This window comes from Macrosteles quadrilineatus, unplaced genomic scaffold, assembly GCF_028750875.1.
Source record: "Macrosteles quadrilineatus isolate MER2022 unplaced genomic scaffold, UCM_ALF_1.0 Scaffold_3__2_contigs__length_128488019, whole genome shotgun sequence".
NCBI classification, from domain to species: Eukaryota; Metazoa; Arthropoda; class Insecta; order Hemiptera; family Cicadellidae; genus Macrosteles; species Macrosteles quadrilineatus.
In genome coordinates, this window is record NW_026542596.1 from 69,634,091 (window position 1) to 69,651,442 (window position 17,352).

General features: G+C 36.5%; 2 protein-coding genes across 2 annotated transcripts in view; one reads left to right on the forward strand and one right to left on the reverse strand.

Moving 5' to 3' along the window:
- The window catches only part of LOC128989287 (RING finger protein 17-like), a 199,596-nt gene that overhangs the window by 79,328 nt on the left and 102,916 nt on the right, over window positions 1-17,352 (forward strand). The window lies entirely within an intron of this gene.
- LOC128990159 (uncharacterized) overlaps window positions 11,114-17,352 on the reverse strand; it is a 28,814-nt gene continuing 22,575 nt past the window's right edge. Inside the window, exon 3 of the mRNA XM_054412433.1 lies at window positions 11,114-12,152. Within this exon, the coding sequence (XP_054268408.1) occupies window positions 11,815-12,152 (338 nt within the window). The 3' untranslated portion in view covers window positions 11,114-11,814. The remainder of the gene's footprint in view (window positions 12,153-17,352) is intronic.

A 17,352-nucleotide genomic window follows, 5' to 3' on the forward strand; every position in this document is an offset into this window, starting at 1 on the left:
ACAACATATGTAATCCCCCAGTCAATTTTCAAGTTTACCACGTTTTTTTATAGCTACTTATTTTTGTTTATTACTCCAATTAATTTGTTCATGCGAGTATATTCGCATCACACAGAAGTCAGACTCTTTGTTCACGCTGGATTTTGATTCTGGAAATCAGTATTATAGCTTTTGGACCACTTTTATGATGCTCCTAGTTTAGGTGTAAGTGCAATATTTTCAACGCATGTGCATCACGTCGGAACATCAAATTAGTTAAGTACATAAAACACTACGGTATATAAAACACGGTCATACGTAATGGACAAGAACGCGCAATGGGTTGCGGCGACGGCAGCCGAAACAGCCTGAAGTGGAAACCAGACGGAGGTTTTAACTAGCCTATTTTCTAGAAATGTGTTGAAACTGAATGTGTTTAAATGTTTCTTATCCCGTCCAATCGGCTGGATGTGGATTAGGTTCTCTTCATTTCCTAACATATAGTTGTAGCCTATTCATTAGTTGAAACCATTCCCAGCCAGGTGGTAGAGGTTACCTAGGATCACGCCGCTGTAGAGCGAGTAGAGCAGGTGGACGCTAGATGGTCGGGTAAAAGGGAACGGTAATATGGTGTGTGATCAGGGCCAATTTGTTGGAACATGTCGTGGGTGTCACGCGACCAGAAACTTCAAAAGTCACGACTACTAGCACTAGCAGTACATTCCAACAACAAATAACCTTGCAAACGCAGACTCGTACACTAACTTAACCAACAACAACTTCCAACCAATCACACCATAACTTATGCCCATAGAAACAACATTTACCTAAGAAACCGTCAAAAAAGTGAAAAGTAAATTTACGAAAATAATTAGAGTGAAACAAAACAACTAATAGAATCCACTAAACAGAAAACAAACTGAGACGAAAACAATAACTGGTCTCTATAAGCGTTTTTCAACAACCAGAAGAACCTACCCAACGTCAAAAGTTAGGTAATATTTGACAAAGGATTAAACTAGATATTCCATTTCAATGTTAAATATATTCCCATGTCCATAGCATATTTTAGTTTATTTTAATTTGCCAGAATTTTAAAAAAATATAGGGATCAAACTATATTGATCCCTATATCGGGATCATATAGGGATCATATAGGGATCATATATTGATCCCTAATATCAAAAGTAGCACTCTCCGTGAGTGGCTCATCATGCTAAATTCTTTTTTCAATAAAAGGAAATGGCTACATCTCGTACTGTACATATAAATATCCAAAAGCCAAAAATAAAAGGCAATACAACCAAGCAAACTAACCAACCAACAACTGTTGTCGACCTCCCTTGCGCTCTCCGCACGACCGCACCGCGTAGTAACTACTTTCCCACTCCCCCAGTTAATTTGTTTCCATGTTACCTTGCTCGGATATTGTTAGTTATGAGGTCGCACCGCTGATTTATTACAGTGATCGGATATTGAAATGTGATACTTATCTAGAGCTTTGGAGCTAGGTACAATGGTTTGTTCGGAGGTCTTTAGATTGTGGGCAATGAAGTTGAAGGATTTGTATTGGTTTGGGGTTTTACAGGAATAATTTTTCCTTTAGTATTCTAAAATAGGCATAGCATTATAGTTTTAGTGTTGGTGCAAGAGTTTGTTTTTTACATCTTTTAATCTGATTCAAAAAAGCTAGAAATTGCTAGATCACTGTTTTATAAAAGTATAGTTTTGAATCGCAATCAAAGGTCCCCAAAAGAACCCAGGAAGTCGTTCGTCAATTAGCTTTTGTGTTCGGGGTTTCACCCAAGATAAAGATTTTGTTTGGAGGAGACACACCCAAAAATAAACTGGTTATCCTTGTGTGCCTTGCGATTCAACTGTTGAGAATATATTCTGGGAGTTGGTCCGAACTTTCAATGGAAATAGTCAGGAGATGTTGGATCTGTATTTGTAGAACTTAAAAATGTCATATATATTGTATTTGGCTTATTGGATAATAATCGCTTAATGTAATCTATATGTGAAATGCAGTACGTAGTCTTGTATTACAGCAACTTCATCCTAGGTCACGAGAGGATACGTAGGTTCCCCTGAATATCTAAAGTTTGCTGGACCGATCGCAAGTGGTGACGGTTCTAGCCTCAGATTTAATTTATTATTGACGATGATTCAGGACATGTAAGAAAAGTTTGTGGTATAGAATTTCGACCTAAAAATAAAAAGCCTAACGTCGTTAAACGCAGTAAATAAAACGCGGATATATTCTGCAGCAGGTTTATGATTGTTTTTGTTTTTATTCAAAATTTTACCTCAAATGTTTTTGTCGAAGATCAATCAATTACCTAGCTCTAGCCAATTGAACTAGTTTCACGATTTGCCAAGGGCTGCGTGCAGCGTGATGGGCGCCTCGTGAACGTTACAGCCAATAGTTACAGATAGCAGGATTATAGGCTGCAAATGAGCGAAAGTCAAGGCTGGACGTGGTGTGGCCTTGGCAGGACCCGGGATAGAACGATTCGCCTGTTGATGTTTACGTAACACACACCCTCACTACCACCGTTAGACCAACAAGCTTCAAATGTAAACATTGGCAGCATAGCGAGGATAGAAGGATTCGACTGGTGACTGATCGATGTCGGAATGGAAATTCTAGACCACTGCCAGATGAACTAGAGGTTTACAATTATTGTTAATGCTTGTTAATTGTGGGCCAAAAGAATCAAACAATTCTCATTTCAAAATTGTAATCCACCCAAAAATTTAATTTTCCTCCACGTTATTCTTATGAGAAATAATGCTATTTTAAATGACTGACTTTCGTGTGCAAACATAAACCACTTTGTTTGGACTTTTCACTGTGCAAGAATGTTGAACCGGTGCGTGATCTCGAATTAGGAACATTTTCCAAAGCTGATACATAGACCCTCAATACCCAGGCAATTTGAGGTTTATATCGTTGACCTTGGAAGGCCCTAGAACAGAAGGATTCGCCTGTTGACGTAACACACACACATACAACCCTCGCTACCACAGACAGGCTAATGAGCTTCTATTGTAACAGAGCCGACAATTCCTCTACGCTCCATTGTTACGCGAGCCCGTGTCGTAATACAGTGTTGTTTGTAGAGTACGGAATATGTGGGTATCTTAAAACTTCGCAGAGAGGTTGATAAGGGTCTTAATAGAGTATTATAGAAATATTCGCAATTGATGTGGTGGATATGCCTAGAAATAGTTAAGTAATGTGTGTGGCTTTTGCCGGTGTACGTATAAAGAATCAGTTTTGTACTAAATCAATTTAATATATTTTAACTCCAAGGCAACACTTTCATTATATTCGAGCAACTTTGGATGCTTGTATGGTCAAAGTGTTATTAGTGATGGTGTGTCTGACCATTCTAAACTAGAGTTCCATTCTGAACTCTTATTCATTTTACTCCACTAACAATTCTTATATAGCTATGGCGAAGAGTATTTATTGCTAACGCCATTATTTGGATTGTAAGGAAAACAAACTATTCGAAAGAAAGCTGTTTAAAACGTATTGTTTTTGTTTGATATGCCAGGAAACTCAACACTCTTCTCGCAATCTCTTAGACACTATACACCAGGCTAGCAAACACTTACCGGGTGGTGCGAGGTAATGGTAAACATAAATTTTAACAACCCTAGTTTCAATCACACACGTTTATTAGAGCAACTCCATAACGAAAAAAGAATTTAAACAGATACAATTATATTTCATTGTTAGTTTAAATCTAAAAGTGTTCTTTGACCATACTGCGGACAACCATGGAATAATAGAATACATTTTTATTCAAACTACGAAAGTTACTTTGAAATCCATTTCCCGAAGTTTTTTATAAAATTGCTACATCGAGTCTGAGATTGTTTTCATGTTTAGTTGGTAATACTGCATCACAAATCCCCGATTTGCACTTATTAAAGATTTCGTTCCTACTTTTTACAAATTTCTATAGTATACTAATCACCGAATAAATAAAGAGGGACGTATCTGTTTATTCTGTTGTAAAACGCGGGAATCAACATAACATTATCATCCGCCTTCAGTTTGCCTCCGTCCTCGCGTTTCTCGCAGGTACGCGGATTGCAGTTAAGAATTTGAAGGATTAAATTGCGAGCGGTCGTGAAACTCATCATGTTTTAGTGTTATTTATCCGTAACAATTCATACATTCTAGATTGCTTGGTTTTCAACATAGAATGTTGACAATTATTAGCGTTCTTATTGAAGCAATCGCCACTTTTCTCTGTCTAAGGGAGCCTACTGTCCATAATTAATTTAGATGGTTTATTTTTCTTTGAGCTTAAAATGTGAATGTTTCTTTTATTGTAAACGGTTTGAATTCAATAAAGTTGTTGAGAATTTGCTACGTCTACAAATCTTTTGACGTGGGATGTTTACTTATATTGGTTTCTTTAATTTTATTACAATTTTAATGGTAAAAAAACTTAAGAACAACTTAACTTATCTTAATCAGTTCATTTTCTAGTAGTGTATGTTGTTTTTTTCTGGAAATTAAAAAAAAAGGAACATGAACAATATATTTGCGTTCCACATAGCAGTGACCATAGATGCACTTCTTGAACCAATGTTTTATTATTGAGTAGAAATTAATGATAGTTTTCTTCGTCGTTGGATGAACTCTTTTAACACTGAAGAAAACAACCAGAATTTATCCTAATTATTTTGCAGTTTTCTTGTGGCTATGATATCGTTGCGATACTTTCTTGTATTTTCTCACAAATCAGGTATAAAAATTCATCCAACGAGCCTTGTATTGATTTATTTATTTTTCTTTTTAAACAAACTGTAGGTCGTTAATTCAATTTCTTGAATCTTTGAACTAAAAGAGATTTAGATTTACATAACTATAAGGATATTCTAATAATCATAGATCTAATAATTACATAAGAAAAATCACAGAAAAGATTAAATATACTGTATATAACGCCTTCGTCGCAGTGGCCGTGTTGCCAGACAGTCATGCACCTGGATTGTGGTTCTACAACTGAGGGCGCTGCGTTATTTCCTCTTTGAAAACGAAAAATGAAAAAATGGGCTATCTCATTTATCTACGGTGATTTAAACTAATTTCAAATCATAATGTCGCCTACTTAGAACATTGTAAGACGTATAACAGAATATTCAGTTTGATTAAATGTTTGAAATATTCTACACGTAGTACTTTCGTGAAACATTGTTATTCAAACATTCTTAACGCACTGTAAAGTTAGAAGACACGCCTTTTTTTAAACCTTGTATTTAAAACATTTTGTTTTCATCTTAATAATTTGACCTGAATTAAATTTGATATTTATCTAATATATACAGTAAAAGTAAAAATATTTTAAAACCGTTGGGGCTTGTGAATTAATAATAGAAATACTGTAAAGCCGGTAATATATTTCTAATAGTTTGCGTAGATTTTTCCTGCGATGCACCGCCTGAGAATAAGGTTTTCAAGAAATATGCTTTTCTATTTATAAATAGATACTAAAGCCATTGTGGTATATACCCGTGAAATAAATAATAGAAATACAATAATGTAAGGCCGTAAATATAATCATAAAAACTAATTAAAAGGCATTGTGATATACTCATGACTTTAATAATAGAAATCGTAACAATATTCCAATACAATGGTTTTTGGTTAGTCAATTTTATTTTGTTTAAGGTAGTCATTTAGTTTTTATTGTTCGTATAAATCGGTATAAATCATCAAGGAAATAGTTAAGAATCTGTCAAAATTCTTAACCAAATGGAACTAATCTATGAATAGGTTTCTCTGTACTCTAGGAATAAAGATTGTTCGAAATAATTGTAACCCGAAATGCATGGCTTGTCAATTAAGCGTCTAATTTAAATTGCCATTCTCACTTACATTTCGTGAATAAGCAAGAGAATACATTATAGGTTATTTGTTAAACCTATTTTTTTTGTAGAAGTTGTAAAATTGAGACTGGTATGGGTTCCATAAAATATTTGATCAGTTGGAAATATTATTTTACCCAATGATTTTACACTCATAATTTTATATTCTTAATTTATATCTTTTACATGCTCTTAACTGTATACTTCCTTGCATAGACCAAAAAAGAGAACAGTAATTAATTGTCAACCAAGAAATAAGGCGCCAATTAAGGTTTGTTTAATATTGTTTTTGAAACTGAGTATACAAATACACAATTCATATATAAAACACTAGAGCTCACCCTGTGGTCGAAAACTCGACCAAAAGTATGTATTTTGCAAACTCGTCTATTCTCACCCTACGCTGTAAATAAAACATGTGATTGGAATTTCTTCCATTTGTTTTGATTTTCTTTCTATATTTTGTTGTAATTTCGTCACCAACATGGTAACCTATAAGGCTAATGTTATAATTTTTTATTTAAAAATAATTTTTGTCCTTTTTTAGCCTATTTTAATCTATAAAGGAATTCTGCACATCTACAGGCAAATATCTTTCTAACAGTATGCGTTGATTTCCCCAATAAAATATTTCCAAAATAAAATTAAAACCTGCACTGCACATATAGGACCGATAACCTTTCTTTTGGTACAACCCGCGTGTAATTGGGTACAGAGGTATGGTAAGGCTAGCTGTCATAAGCTTTAAATTTTGGTCGCATGTTAAATCTCCTTAAGAAAAGTTTATTTTTAATATTTTTATATTTGTTCCTAGAGGTTGCCTCGTGGTCAAAAACTCGACCAAAAATATGTAGGCCTAATGTACATACAGACTTCTCTATTTTCACCCCGCTCAGTAAATAAAACATGTGATTCGAATTTGCTTTGATTTTCTTTTCATTATCGTGGCAACCCATAAAGCCCATGTTAATTTCCCTAAAATTTCAAATTCATTTTTCGTGCTTATTTTTGAGACTTTTTTATAAAGGGATTCTGCACACCTACAGGAAAATAGCTTTCATTTGGTACCAACCGCGTGTAATTTGGTGCAGTAGTATAGTCAAGCTAGCTGTCGTAAGTTTTGCAAAAGTTTTTTTTAAATATATTTAAGATAAGATAACATCTATTCTCCAAACTGTAATCACGTACATGTACAAACGTAACATTCTTACCTAAATCGCTTTTAATGTAAATGTTTATTTAACCGTACTTTTATGTACACACACCCGTAATTTTTCTAGTGTGAGTAGGCACATTGACGATTGTCCTCTTTAAGGCCATATTTATACTCTTGAATGTAATAACAGAAGTCATAAAGTACAATTTGAATACAATAAAACGATTGTATGCAATACTATACATTGACGACCAGGTTGGCATTTGCTAACAGGCAATGTGGGGTCGACGAGATATTGAAGGTACAAACTATAAACAGAAATGCTATCAGACTGCGCAACAACGCATGCGTACTGCCACTGCGTTGTAATACAATACAACAGTGCGCATGCGTATAGGTGTGAGACGAGGCGAGGCCCGCGCATGCGCTATTGTGTGGCTGTCCTACGTGCGATCGCTGTCGCTGTTGGCTAGGGTTCAAAGACCCGGAAACATAGTGTCATTGTAAATGCATAATCTGTATGAGTGTTCATTATATAAAGGGCAATGGCGGTAGAGAATGTTGTATGTTTTTTTTATTTTCTATATTCACAAGGAGTTTGACTTAAGTTATTTTCACTTTATGCGTGTTGTTTAACGGTTAGTTAAGTGTCAACACTTTTAATGTTGTGTTTTACTATAGATATTTCTAAGATATATTGTTTATTGGTGGTTTTCTTCAAGTGTATAATCTCATTTCAGTACATCGTTAATGTCGTCTACTGTTGCTGTGTTAGCTTCGCTTATGTCGCTCCAAGTCTGATTAAATTATCCTGGAAATTATTCTTTTTAAGACGAAGAATTTATCTACATAAATAAAAAAAAGATTTAAGCTTCTTAGCCTACACACAACCTTTATCATGTTGAGTTTAAATAAATAAGAGATACTTTGGAAGAGGATACAAAGTAGTTCCCACAATAATGGCAATTCCGTTGAAAATTAAAATCCAACTAGCTTTTCGCAAGCTATTGAGAAAGGGAACACGCATTAGACGTACTTCTCGTTATGGGACAGTTTTGCGAAGTAATGGTTCGCTTCAGTGCACAGAAGGTAAAACTGGCGATAGTTAAGTGTTGGGATAATGTTCTGCGTCGTTCAAATGCCGGCTATGGGCTGGAGACTGCAGAGTTTGTTGCTGTGATAAGGCGTGCTACTTTTTAACTTGTCGCTTTGTTAAATAATGCAGGAGTTTTACGCTATTTAATTAGAAGAAATTTCCAATACTTCCAAAGATACTTAAACAGGGATTGCTACATATTATTATTATTTATTATTATTATTAGTTAATTACCCTACTACACTTTTGAATACTGGTACAGTTTTTCAAACGTCAACCGACATTGAAAAACTAAAGTTTTAGTAAACTAAAAGTGTATTTCATAGAAGATATGAAACTAAATTTGGATAATTTAGCACAACAGTTTTAACCGTCTCAAGTTGTTAAATGGAAGATAGTTACATCTGGCTAGTAGCTAGAATGTTATACTAATCTGTACCAACAAAAAGTTTTACCGTCAAAATTGCAAAATAAATGATTCTCAGCATTGACTTAAGGGGGTCAGATGACAAAAATATTTTTTGAAAAAATTTAGTTTTTTTTGTTGTATGATTTTTCATTTAATGCTCTTTAAATTAAAGCCTTACTGTAAAAATCGGATGACCATAACATTTTTTTTTACTTTTAATGACGCGATGTTGCTCAGTTTTGACTAAATATAATTTTTGAAAAAATAATTTGAAGTTAATTCAAGTATTTTTAACCGGAATCTTTTTTCAATAAATTAATAATTCCGTAAAAGTTAAATAAACTAAAATTTCTTGAAACTTTCTTCTTATTTTATAGAATACAAAGAGATCAAGTTTTTTAAAGATATCTCTTATGGTTTTTGAAATATTGGTTCCTAAATATTAGGCTAATAAAATAGCATTGCGAAGATATGCTGTCCGAGCCTCCTTGACACCAAGGTAGAAAACACTCTCTTTTATATGGATCCAGTGTAATAAATTCTTAAATTAAAAACGAAAAAATTTTTTGTTTAATTATCAACAATTGTTGAATTAACCCAAAATGCTGTTTTCTCTTCGCTTTTGATATTTTACGTGATCAAATATATTTCTGTTAACAAAAGTTTGGCATCTTTATAAATGGTGTGTAATAACAGGTATCCGTAATTGGCATCAGCAAACACTGTTGGTGGCTTAATTCAACTAACTATGTTAATAATTTTTACCCAAACTGACTACAACATGGGAATGAAATGTTTAGGTAGAAGTTGTAGCATTATCACTTAAAACTCCATCGGTGGTTGGTGGGATTTGAAGCCAGGACCTCGGGGACCGAGGAGTAGCACTATATTATTAAACCAGCTGTAGTTGTAGGCGGCAACTTGTCTCGCAGATAGCGCAGAATCCTTGGTCCATACAATGGCCTCAGTCGGGCCCCGGGGTCCTTGGCCTTCACTGGGCAGACTACAAGTGATACTGTACCATTCATCTGTAGTAGTCAATGGTGTTACATCTAATAATGTTTGTTCTGGTTTCCATAATTTTATTTGTATTTATTTTTACATCGTTACAATCCAAGCGAAGTGATCCGAATTTTCAATCCTCTTGGACCTTTGATAGGTTATAGCATAGATGAAACATACCCCCTTATACTACGCATGATAGAACTTGTTAAAAGACAGTCTAGACCCTCCGTTCACCTGTGACTGTCCGAGCCTTTTACCATTGACCAGTCTCCAGGTAGGTACACGTAGGTCCAGGAGACAGTAGACAGGTTCCATCACACAAACTATAGATGCCATGCCGTTCTATGAGTTTTGTATAGGAAGTCAGTGACCTGTTGGTGAAAATAAGGTTGTTCTGTAGGCCTACCAGTTACACAATCTTTGTAAATCGGTTCATAGGACACGATCGTGTATGTTTTACACTAAATGCTTCAGAAGTACAGATGGCACGGGCTCAAAACCCGATAGTATCTAATAACTTCTAAGATTTAGCTCTACGCCCACCTTTCTAGGTGAAACAAATTGACATTGGTCTCTCATACGAGAATAAATGTTCCTGTATCGGAGAAGTCCCTTTAGTAAAGGACATACATCATGATAATACTGTACAACTACGTGCTACTCTACAGCAAGGCAAACGTGTCAGTAATGCACGTGGGGTACTTTTACACTTTTGTGTGTTTAGCTAACTTGTTGGTAAAAAACCTAAACATATAATTATTTTCAAATTTGAGACCTAAACTTTGACAAAACCACAAGATCTTGCTAGGAATTCTTATTTTCAATTTTGTTACTAAATGCATTTTCCACGGATAAGTAATAGAGCAACATTGTAATAGAAAGCTGCAAGAGCCCTAGCGTGTGATTGTCAATGTATTTTTCGTTTGGCGTTCTTCGACGCTAAAAGTGGTGGACATCGTTGTATTTTCTTATCGAATAAATTATTGGGAAGGATAAATGATGGTACGGTTTTGAATTTCGTATGTTTATATTGGTGGTTTCCTTTTTTTTTCTTTACATAGTTTATTAACAGGTTATCGTTCAATACAAATAAATAACATACTTTTGATAAAGTGGGGTTTCTTGATGTACATAGTTGTAATTTTATTGCGTCTGTTTACATTGTATTTCATGTGCTTCACGCATTCGCTGTCCGGCGAGTTTGTTACTACAGATACCTTAACTAAACTTACTACTACAACTACTAAACCTTGCATCCATCACAGTTTATTGGGCTACTTAGCTTCTGGTAGGTTCCGTAACTTGCGTAACCAATTCAGTCGCTGTGACCTAGATTGAGCACAAAAATATTATATTTTAATTTTATGTCAGTTTGAGTTTTAGTCTTAAACATAATTTCTGTTATGTTGTTGAGTTTTATGTTAGAGTTTTTAATCGGTTATTTATTTTGGACCAATTAATAATAATTTACGGCATTTGCGTAATTCTTCTTAAATATAACAAAACAATGATAAATAAAACATTTTTTGTAGACAACCCTGCTACACGATAACTTGGAATTTTTTTTGGAACCAAGGAGTACAATCTGCAGTCAATTATTGATTGTTATTCGAATTCCAACCAGTCAGTGTAAGCACAGTTCCAAGTACAGCCCTGAATGAGGACTGTAGATAACTGTCACTCACTCAGTGTTTCCTAACTTAAAACATATCACAATCAATCATAGAGTTACCAACTACGACGAAAGTGTAATTTTGGCATATCAATATTATTTAGGGCCGTTAGGGATTTTTCGGCAGTCCTGGCTGTTTGTAAGAGGATTAACACAAATATTCAAGTGCTCAACCCAGGTGAAGAGCAACAATTCGAAGTTTTTACATATCAGCACTGTTGCACTCTGCACGTCCGAGATGTCACTGCTACAATGACTTTTGGGTTCTGAAGTAGACATTCCATCTATAAATGGACACTGTCGCCGAATTTTTATTAAAAAATAACATAGCTGAATAAGCCATTCATAGAAAGCACTACTCTCTGAAATTCTATTTTCTCACTTAAATTTAGTTACTGAATAGTCTATTTGACATTTAATAGGCCATAGCTTACAAGTCGCCTAATAGAAATGTGTTATAATTTACTCCAGCGCAATCTTTCGGTGGCCCATTTCAACTACGTCCATTTTGATTTAAGATTCAGCGACAACTTTAACATAGGGGATGGAATGTCTAGCTTTATCAATAGTCAAGGCGGCTACTGCTACTGTATATTGTCACACTACACGAAGATGTTCTCCAACAGCTGTTTGGTGATGAGCCTGTGAGGCCGTGTAGGGTTCAGCTTGGGTCGTCTGTAGAGCCGCGCGTTGATTGGATACAGCTGTTTGCTGAGGTCGCAGCGTACGTTGAACCACCAATCACAGACGAAGACAGCCTGTGAGAACTGTGTGCCGTTGGGACAGAGGAAGGTGGTCTGTCGGCCGTCGATGTCGCAGTAGTGCCACGCCTGGCAGCGAGTGTCCATGTCGGCGAAGAACCCAGGGTAGTCCTGGTCCTCGCAGTAGAAGTCTGTGTAGGGCACCAGCGACAGGATGGGGTAGTCGGCGCCGGGTCGACCTGGAACATTACATTGAGGAGGTTAGCGTAATCTCCCACGAACCTTTCAGAACCTAAGACAATCTGAAGATACTTAATCATAATTGGCGATACTTTTACGTACTGGGATGTGTAGGAGAAGACGAGAAAAGAAGCCAATGGATGAGACGACAGGCGTTACTGACTACGATAAGCTGGTTAATATTAAGGATAATTTATTAGCCCAATGGTCAAAGATAGCTGGGTTCAGCTTTGAAGCATAAACAGGATTTGAGTTTTCTCAGGATGGATCGAACTGGAAAACTACCAAGTATCAGCCACCAAGCTATTAATTATGCTCTAGTACGACACGTTCAAATCATTGTGACTTCGCTCTAGGGAGGGAAGAAACTACATCGAAAACGTACAGGTTGAAAATTAAAGTTATTTTAAATTATTTGTTGTTCTTAATCGAAACCCCTAAAGTTAGATCTAGTTTGGTACGCAACCCTATTGTTTTCATCCCTCTCTTTGTGTGTTCATCACTTTGGTGTTTGCATTTAGCGAACTTACCAACAATTATCTACTCGAAGGCCGAAAATCTCTATATGAAATGACAATAGGCGTCGGCAGCACGACGATGTGCATGACGGGTAATTTACACAAGGCGTAGGCTGGCAGATAGAGAGGGAGAGTGGAGTCAAAGATGTCAAGGCCCTTCCCCTCTCCGACAGTTCGTACACGGTACACTGTTTTAGCAATAAACCATTTTCTTTAATCAATTTAATTATTTTCAGGCAAGTGACCTGTTTTCTGCTCAGTTATTACGTAAAGCTTTCGATGAAACGCGTTGTGGAAGACTCTTCAAGGAGAACGAAATGTCTGGTGATTCAGTAAATTAAGGCATTCGGTCACTCGAATAACAAGTCCTGTTCAGTCTGGAAGTTCAGTGAGAAGTATGATGTCTGTGCAGCTGTCATCGACTTGCATCAGCTCTTGTGAACTAAGCTGTAGAAGGACACGACTCGTCATAGAGTTCTTGCCTTGAAATGGATCGTTCAGCAAGAATACTTCCCCTTGAATAGATGACATCAGTCAAAAGCGGATGTATAGTAGTGTTAAGGCTTAGGATTGCTATCATTACTTGATTTTATTTTCAAATGGTCAGTCAGTAAAGTTATCAGAACTGTTGCCATAACAAGTATAGAGTTATTTGGTTTTCTCGTGTCGACTACTGAAGTCTTTTCTAACGAGTTTTCCAACTCCGCAATGATAAATCGGCTCGGCTTTGATCATTGGAGATAAAGTTTGTTCGTGACCACTCCAAGGTTCGTGGAACACTAGTCACTGTCTCTCGCAGTTCGGACTGTTTGCGAATGCTACAAACCTCTGTTATAACTTGTAACAGAGTTTTAACAGAATGATTTATAGTTTGTGCTCTCTGATCCCGTTGTTCTGTCTCCCTGATAATGCAAAAGAAATGTCAAGTTGGTTAACTTCTGAAGCAACAACCGCTTCTTGCCACATTCTTCCTACTAAAGTAAAACTGATAATTTGCCTCTCCATTAAACATATTGTTTCAAACTCACTCAACACACTCACAATACTCAATACAGAAATCATTAGGCATTATCATTAGCACAAATCTCCAGTTGAAAAGTCCGAAAATGAAGAATGTAAGCATGCTTCCAAGCGTTATGTTTTTAGTTTATTACAAACAAATATCGAGCACCTATTTTGTAGACCATTGGCTCGATTGCAATTTTTCAAATTTTGTATTTGGATGAGTGTATGTGTTGATAAGTGTTGTGTTGATATGTTGATCTGTTATCACTCCTTGTCCAGCGCCGTTCTCATTGTGTGTTGTCAGTGTCGCAAGAGCCCGGCCGTGGCTGTGGCTGCCGTCGCCTCGGGCCGGGGCGGGGGTCATTGCCGACCATTGGCCAACCACTGGGGCAGGGCAGGGCTCAACACTCAACAGCTGACCTCCTAAACCGAGATTTGGCAGAAACGCGCTTGCCAACATGAGTATACAGTTGACGTAAAAGCGAAATATCAGATCAAAGTACTAACATAAATCCTCCCAAGATTCACATCAGGTTTGTCTCGGACCCTAGAGTTGTTTTATTGTTCTTACTCTTGCGTTTAAATTGTAATAGGTTTTAAAAACCATTGTTGCAAACCGTGAACCGTTATTGACGTCAAAGGTTATTTTTAGAAATAGGTAGCATACCAGATAATTTTATTGGACTGGATAATTTTCCAAGGAAACCTAGACTTTTCATATCAAATGGATGGATGGGCCAGCCGATTCGAATATTACTTTTGAGAGAGAGACTTTATATGATTACTAGTTCCAGTTAGTTTCCGACCAAGAAAAGATGGAACGAGAGTCTCGGAGAGTGTGATAATAAAGCCTATATAATATTTATGTTTTTTAACTGAAAGTTGATACTAATAGTCTTATAACACTTAAAACATATACTTACGCTGATAGTGTTAATACATTTTAGTTTATACTAAGACAAATGTAATGGTATGCCGCCGCTAAACAGATGCATCTCTTCCATTCTCTTATGTTTGTTATGTCACTTGTTTGAGGGATAGTTCCGGGTGACTTTCGCCCCAACACATCCGAGTCCCTGTCATGTCAATCCTATCTGATCTACAGTCTACAGGCCGGTGTTGGGTATGCATGAGTGAGACTGTGTTATAACTGGGGTGGGATCACTGCTCTACAACTGCAACTACTTCTCGCTAGCTGCAGTGGTACAGCCTCACATTGCTTATAGTAAAACATGTTGTGTGATCAAGTCTACCTAAACATTGCATTTTGTATGTATTGTAGTGTTGAATAAATCATTAGTTTCGAGATACGAACTTTGTTCAATACAAAATTATTGTTATTACTGTAGTCCTATCGTAAGCTTGTAGCTATTGACTTTTGGATACTCTAGTAGACATGTAATCTTTTTGGACCAACTGTGATAAGTTTTTTAAAATCGAAATGAACACCATTTTCTAAACAAGTCATCCACAGAGTGTGCTAAAGTCTCTATTTGTTTCCTCTCAGAAGGTTGTTGATGACAAAATATTGACAGTTTCATTTTTCCTTGTTTAAACCATTTTTTTTTAGTGTATGCATTCTTAACTTCCTGGCGGCACAGTTAATAGCCTAAGTATAATATTTATTTTGGTATTTGCACTGAAGGATTCGAGATAAGTGTCTCGTACGTGTGCGAGAAGAACCTTTTTGATCCCCGACATATCAACAACAATTTGGTGGGTTTAGACCACTTTCCCCTAAATCGTATGTGATATAGAAAATGCCTGCCATTTGCGTAAACACTCACAATAAAGTGTAAACTTAGCCTAACAACCTTCCCCTTCCTTTTATCTTCTATTTCCCGACAAAGTATTCAAATAATCCAGTTCTAAATAAGTTTACAAAGTTTTTATTGTATTGCAGCTAGCAGTACGGAGTAGCAATTAATACTATGGTGATATTGAATATTACAGCACGGTGGCCGCGGTATGCCAGGCTGCGAGGAAGCGCTTGCCCGCGGTGAAAGTGTCATTATCCTGGCAGTGTAATTGGACCGTTTTGTTACATGAACCTCGCCCCCGACACTTGACCTTACAGGCAGTGTGTGATCCTCACTTTTTTTCCCGCTGGGCGGCAGACAAGTTCAGTTAGTACCATTGCCTGCCGCTTGCTGCGCTCCTCTTTGTCTGGCTGTCGCTGTGACTGTCTGCTAGTCTGCTCTGTTTGTTTGGAAACTTTGTATGTTCTGGAGTCTGGAAGAGCTGTTTTGTGTTTTGTGCAGGCTTTTACTTACGTAAATAAATATCTTAAATGTAAATAACTGCTGTTGTCATTTTAGGTGATGTTTTTCTAAGCTAGCCTGCCTATTAGAGTGTAAATTACTGTTGGTTGTGTATTAAGTTTACAGTGTGCTGTCAATGTAGGTGATGTATTTTGCTTAGCATCTTCTGAGCTTGCCTGTGTGGATTTTTTTACGGAACTATAGGCTAAGTTAAGTGAGGCTAGGGTGTTTTTATTCAATCAAGGTAACTTACTTAACTTTTTCAATTAGGCCTACCTTTTGTTTTGGGACACTTCTCTGATTGTAGCCTAACTTAGTAGACATAGGCCTAAGTTAGGCTAGGCCTAATTGAATTTTGGATCCAGCATTAAATAGGCCTAACCTAAGGATTTTTGTTGTAGTGTGCTTATTTCTGTAGCTTAAAACTTATCTCTATAGTAAGTCAATGTTTTTTGGGGTTCTTAATATCTCATTCTGAGCTATCGACACAATCACAATGGCTCCATGTTTCACTTGTGAGTTGTGCGATAAAGCATTCAACTCAAATTGTAATCTGAAAAGACACTATAAGAATGTACATCTGGGATATGAGCCAAGTAAGCTTGTCCAATCCTCCCTCTCTCTCACATGTGGACTTTGCAGAAACACTCTTAGGAGTAATGTTGAGTTTGAAAGTCATCTATATACTCATCATGCAATAGTTTTGAATGTAATTGAAGTTGATTTCAATAACGTCAGTGAATTTGAAGAATGGAAAAGTAGTGTAGAGGGGGAACAAAATTGTCTATTTGTTAAACACACGGGTAAGCAGAAAAATAAAGATGGTTCTGCATCCATTGTTTACTATTGTAATAGGTCAGGTAATTTCAAAGGTCAATCTTCACCTTCTAAAAGGAAAAGACATTTAAAAATCCAAGGGTCCTGTAAAATTAATGCCTACTGCCCAGCAAAGATCTCAGCTAAATTTGAAAGTAATGGAACAATCAAGGTCAGATTTTGTAAAACACATGTTGGCCATGAGGCAGAATTAGCCCACATTCCTTTGTCGGAGGTTGAAAGGAGGGAATTGGCATCAAAAATTGCTCAAAAAGTTCCCTTTGACACTATTCTTGAAAATGTTCAAAAGTCAGTACGCGGTGAAATTAAACGAAGACATCTTTTGACAAAACAAGATCTACGTAACATCGCAAAAGAGTATTCATTAGACAGTGAGTGCATTCTTCATTCTGATGATTCGTTGAGTATTGATTCTTGGGTGGAACAGGTCCGTAGCAGTGATGATGACTGTGTTTTGATCTACAAGCCAAAAGGAGATGATTCCCCAGACTATCCCCAACTGCAGTCTGAGGATTTTATTTTAGGCGTCATGACAAAAGCACAGGAAGACATGTTAAAAAAGTACGGTGGTGATATAA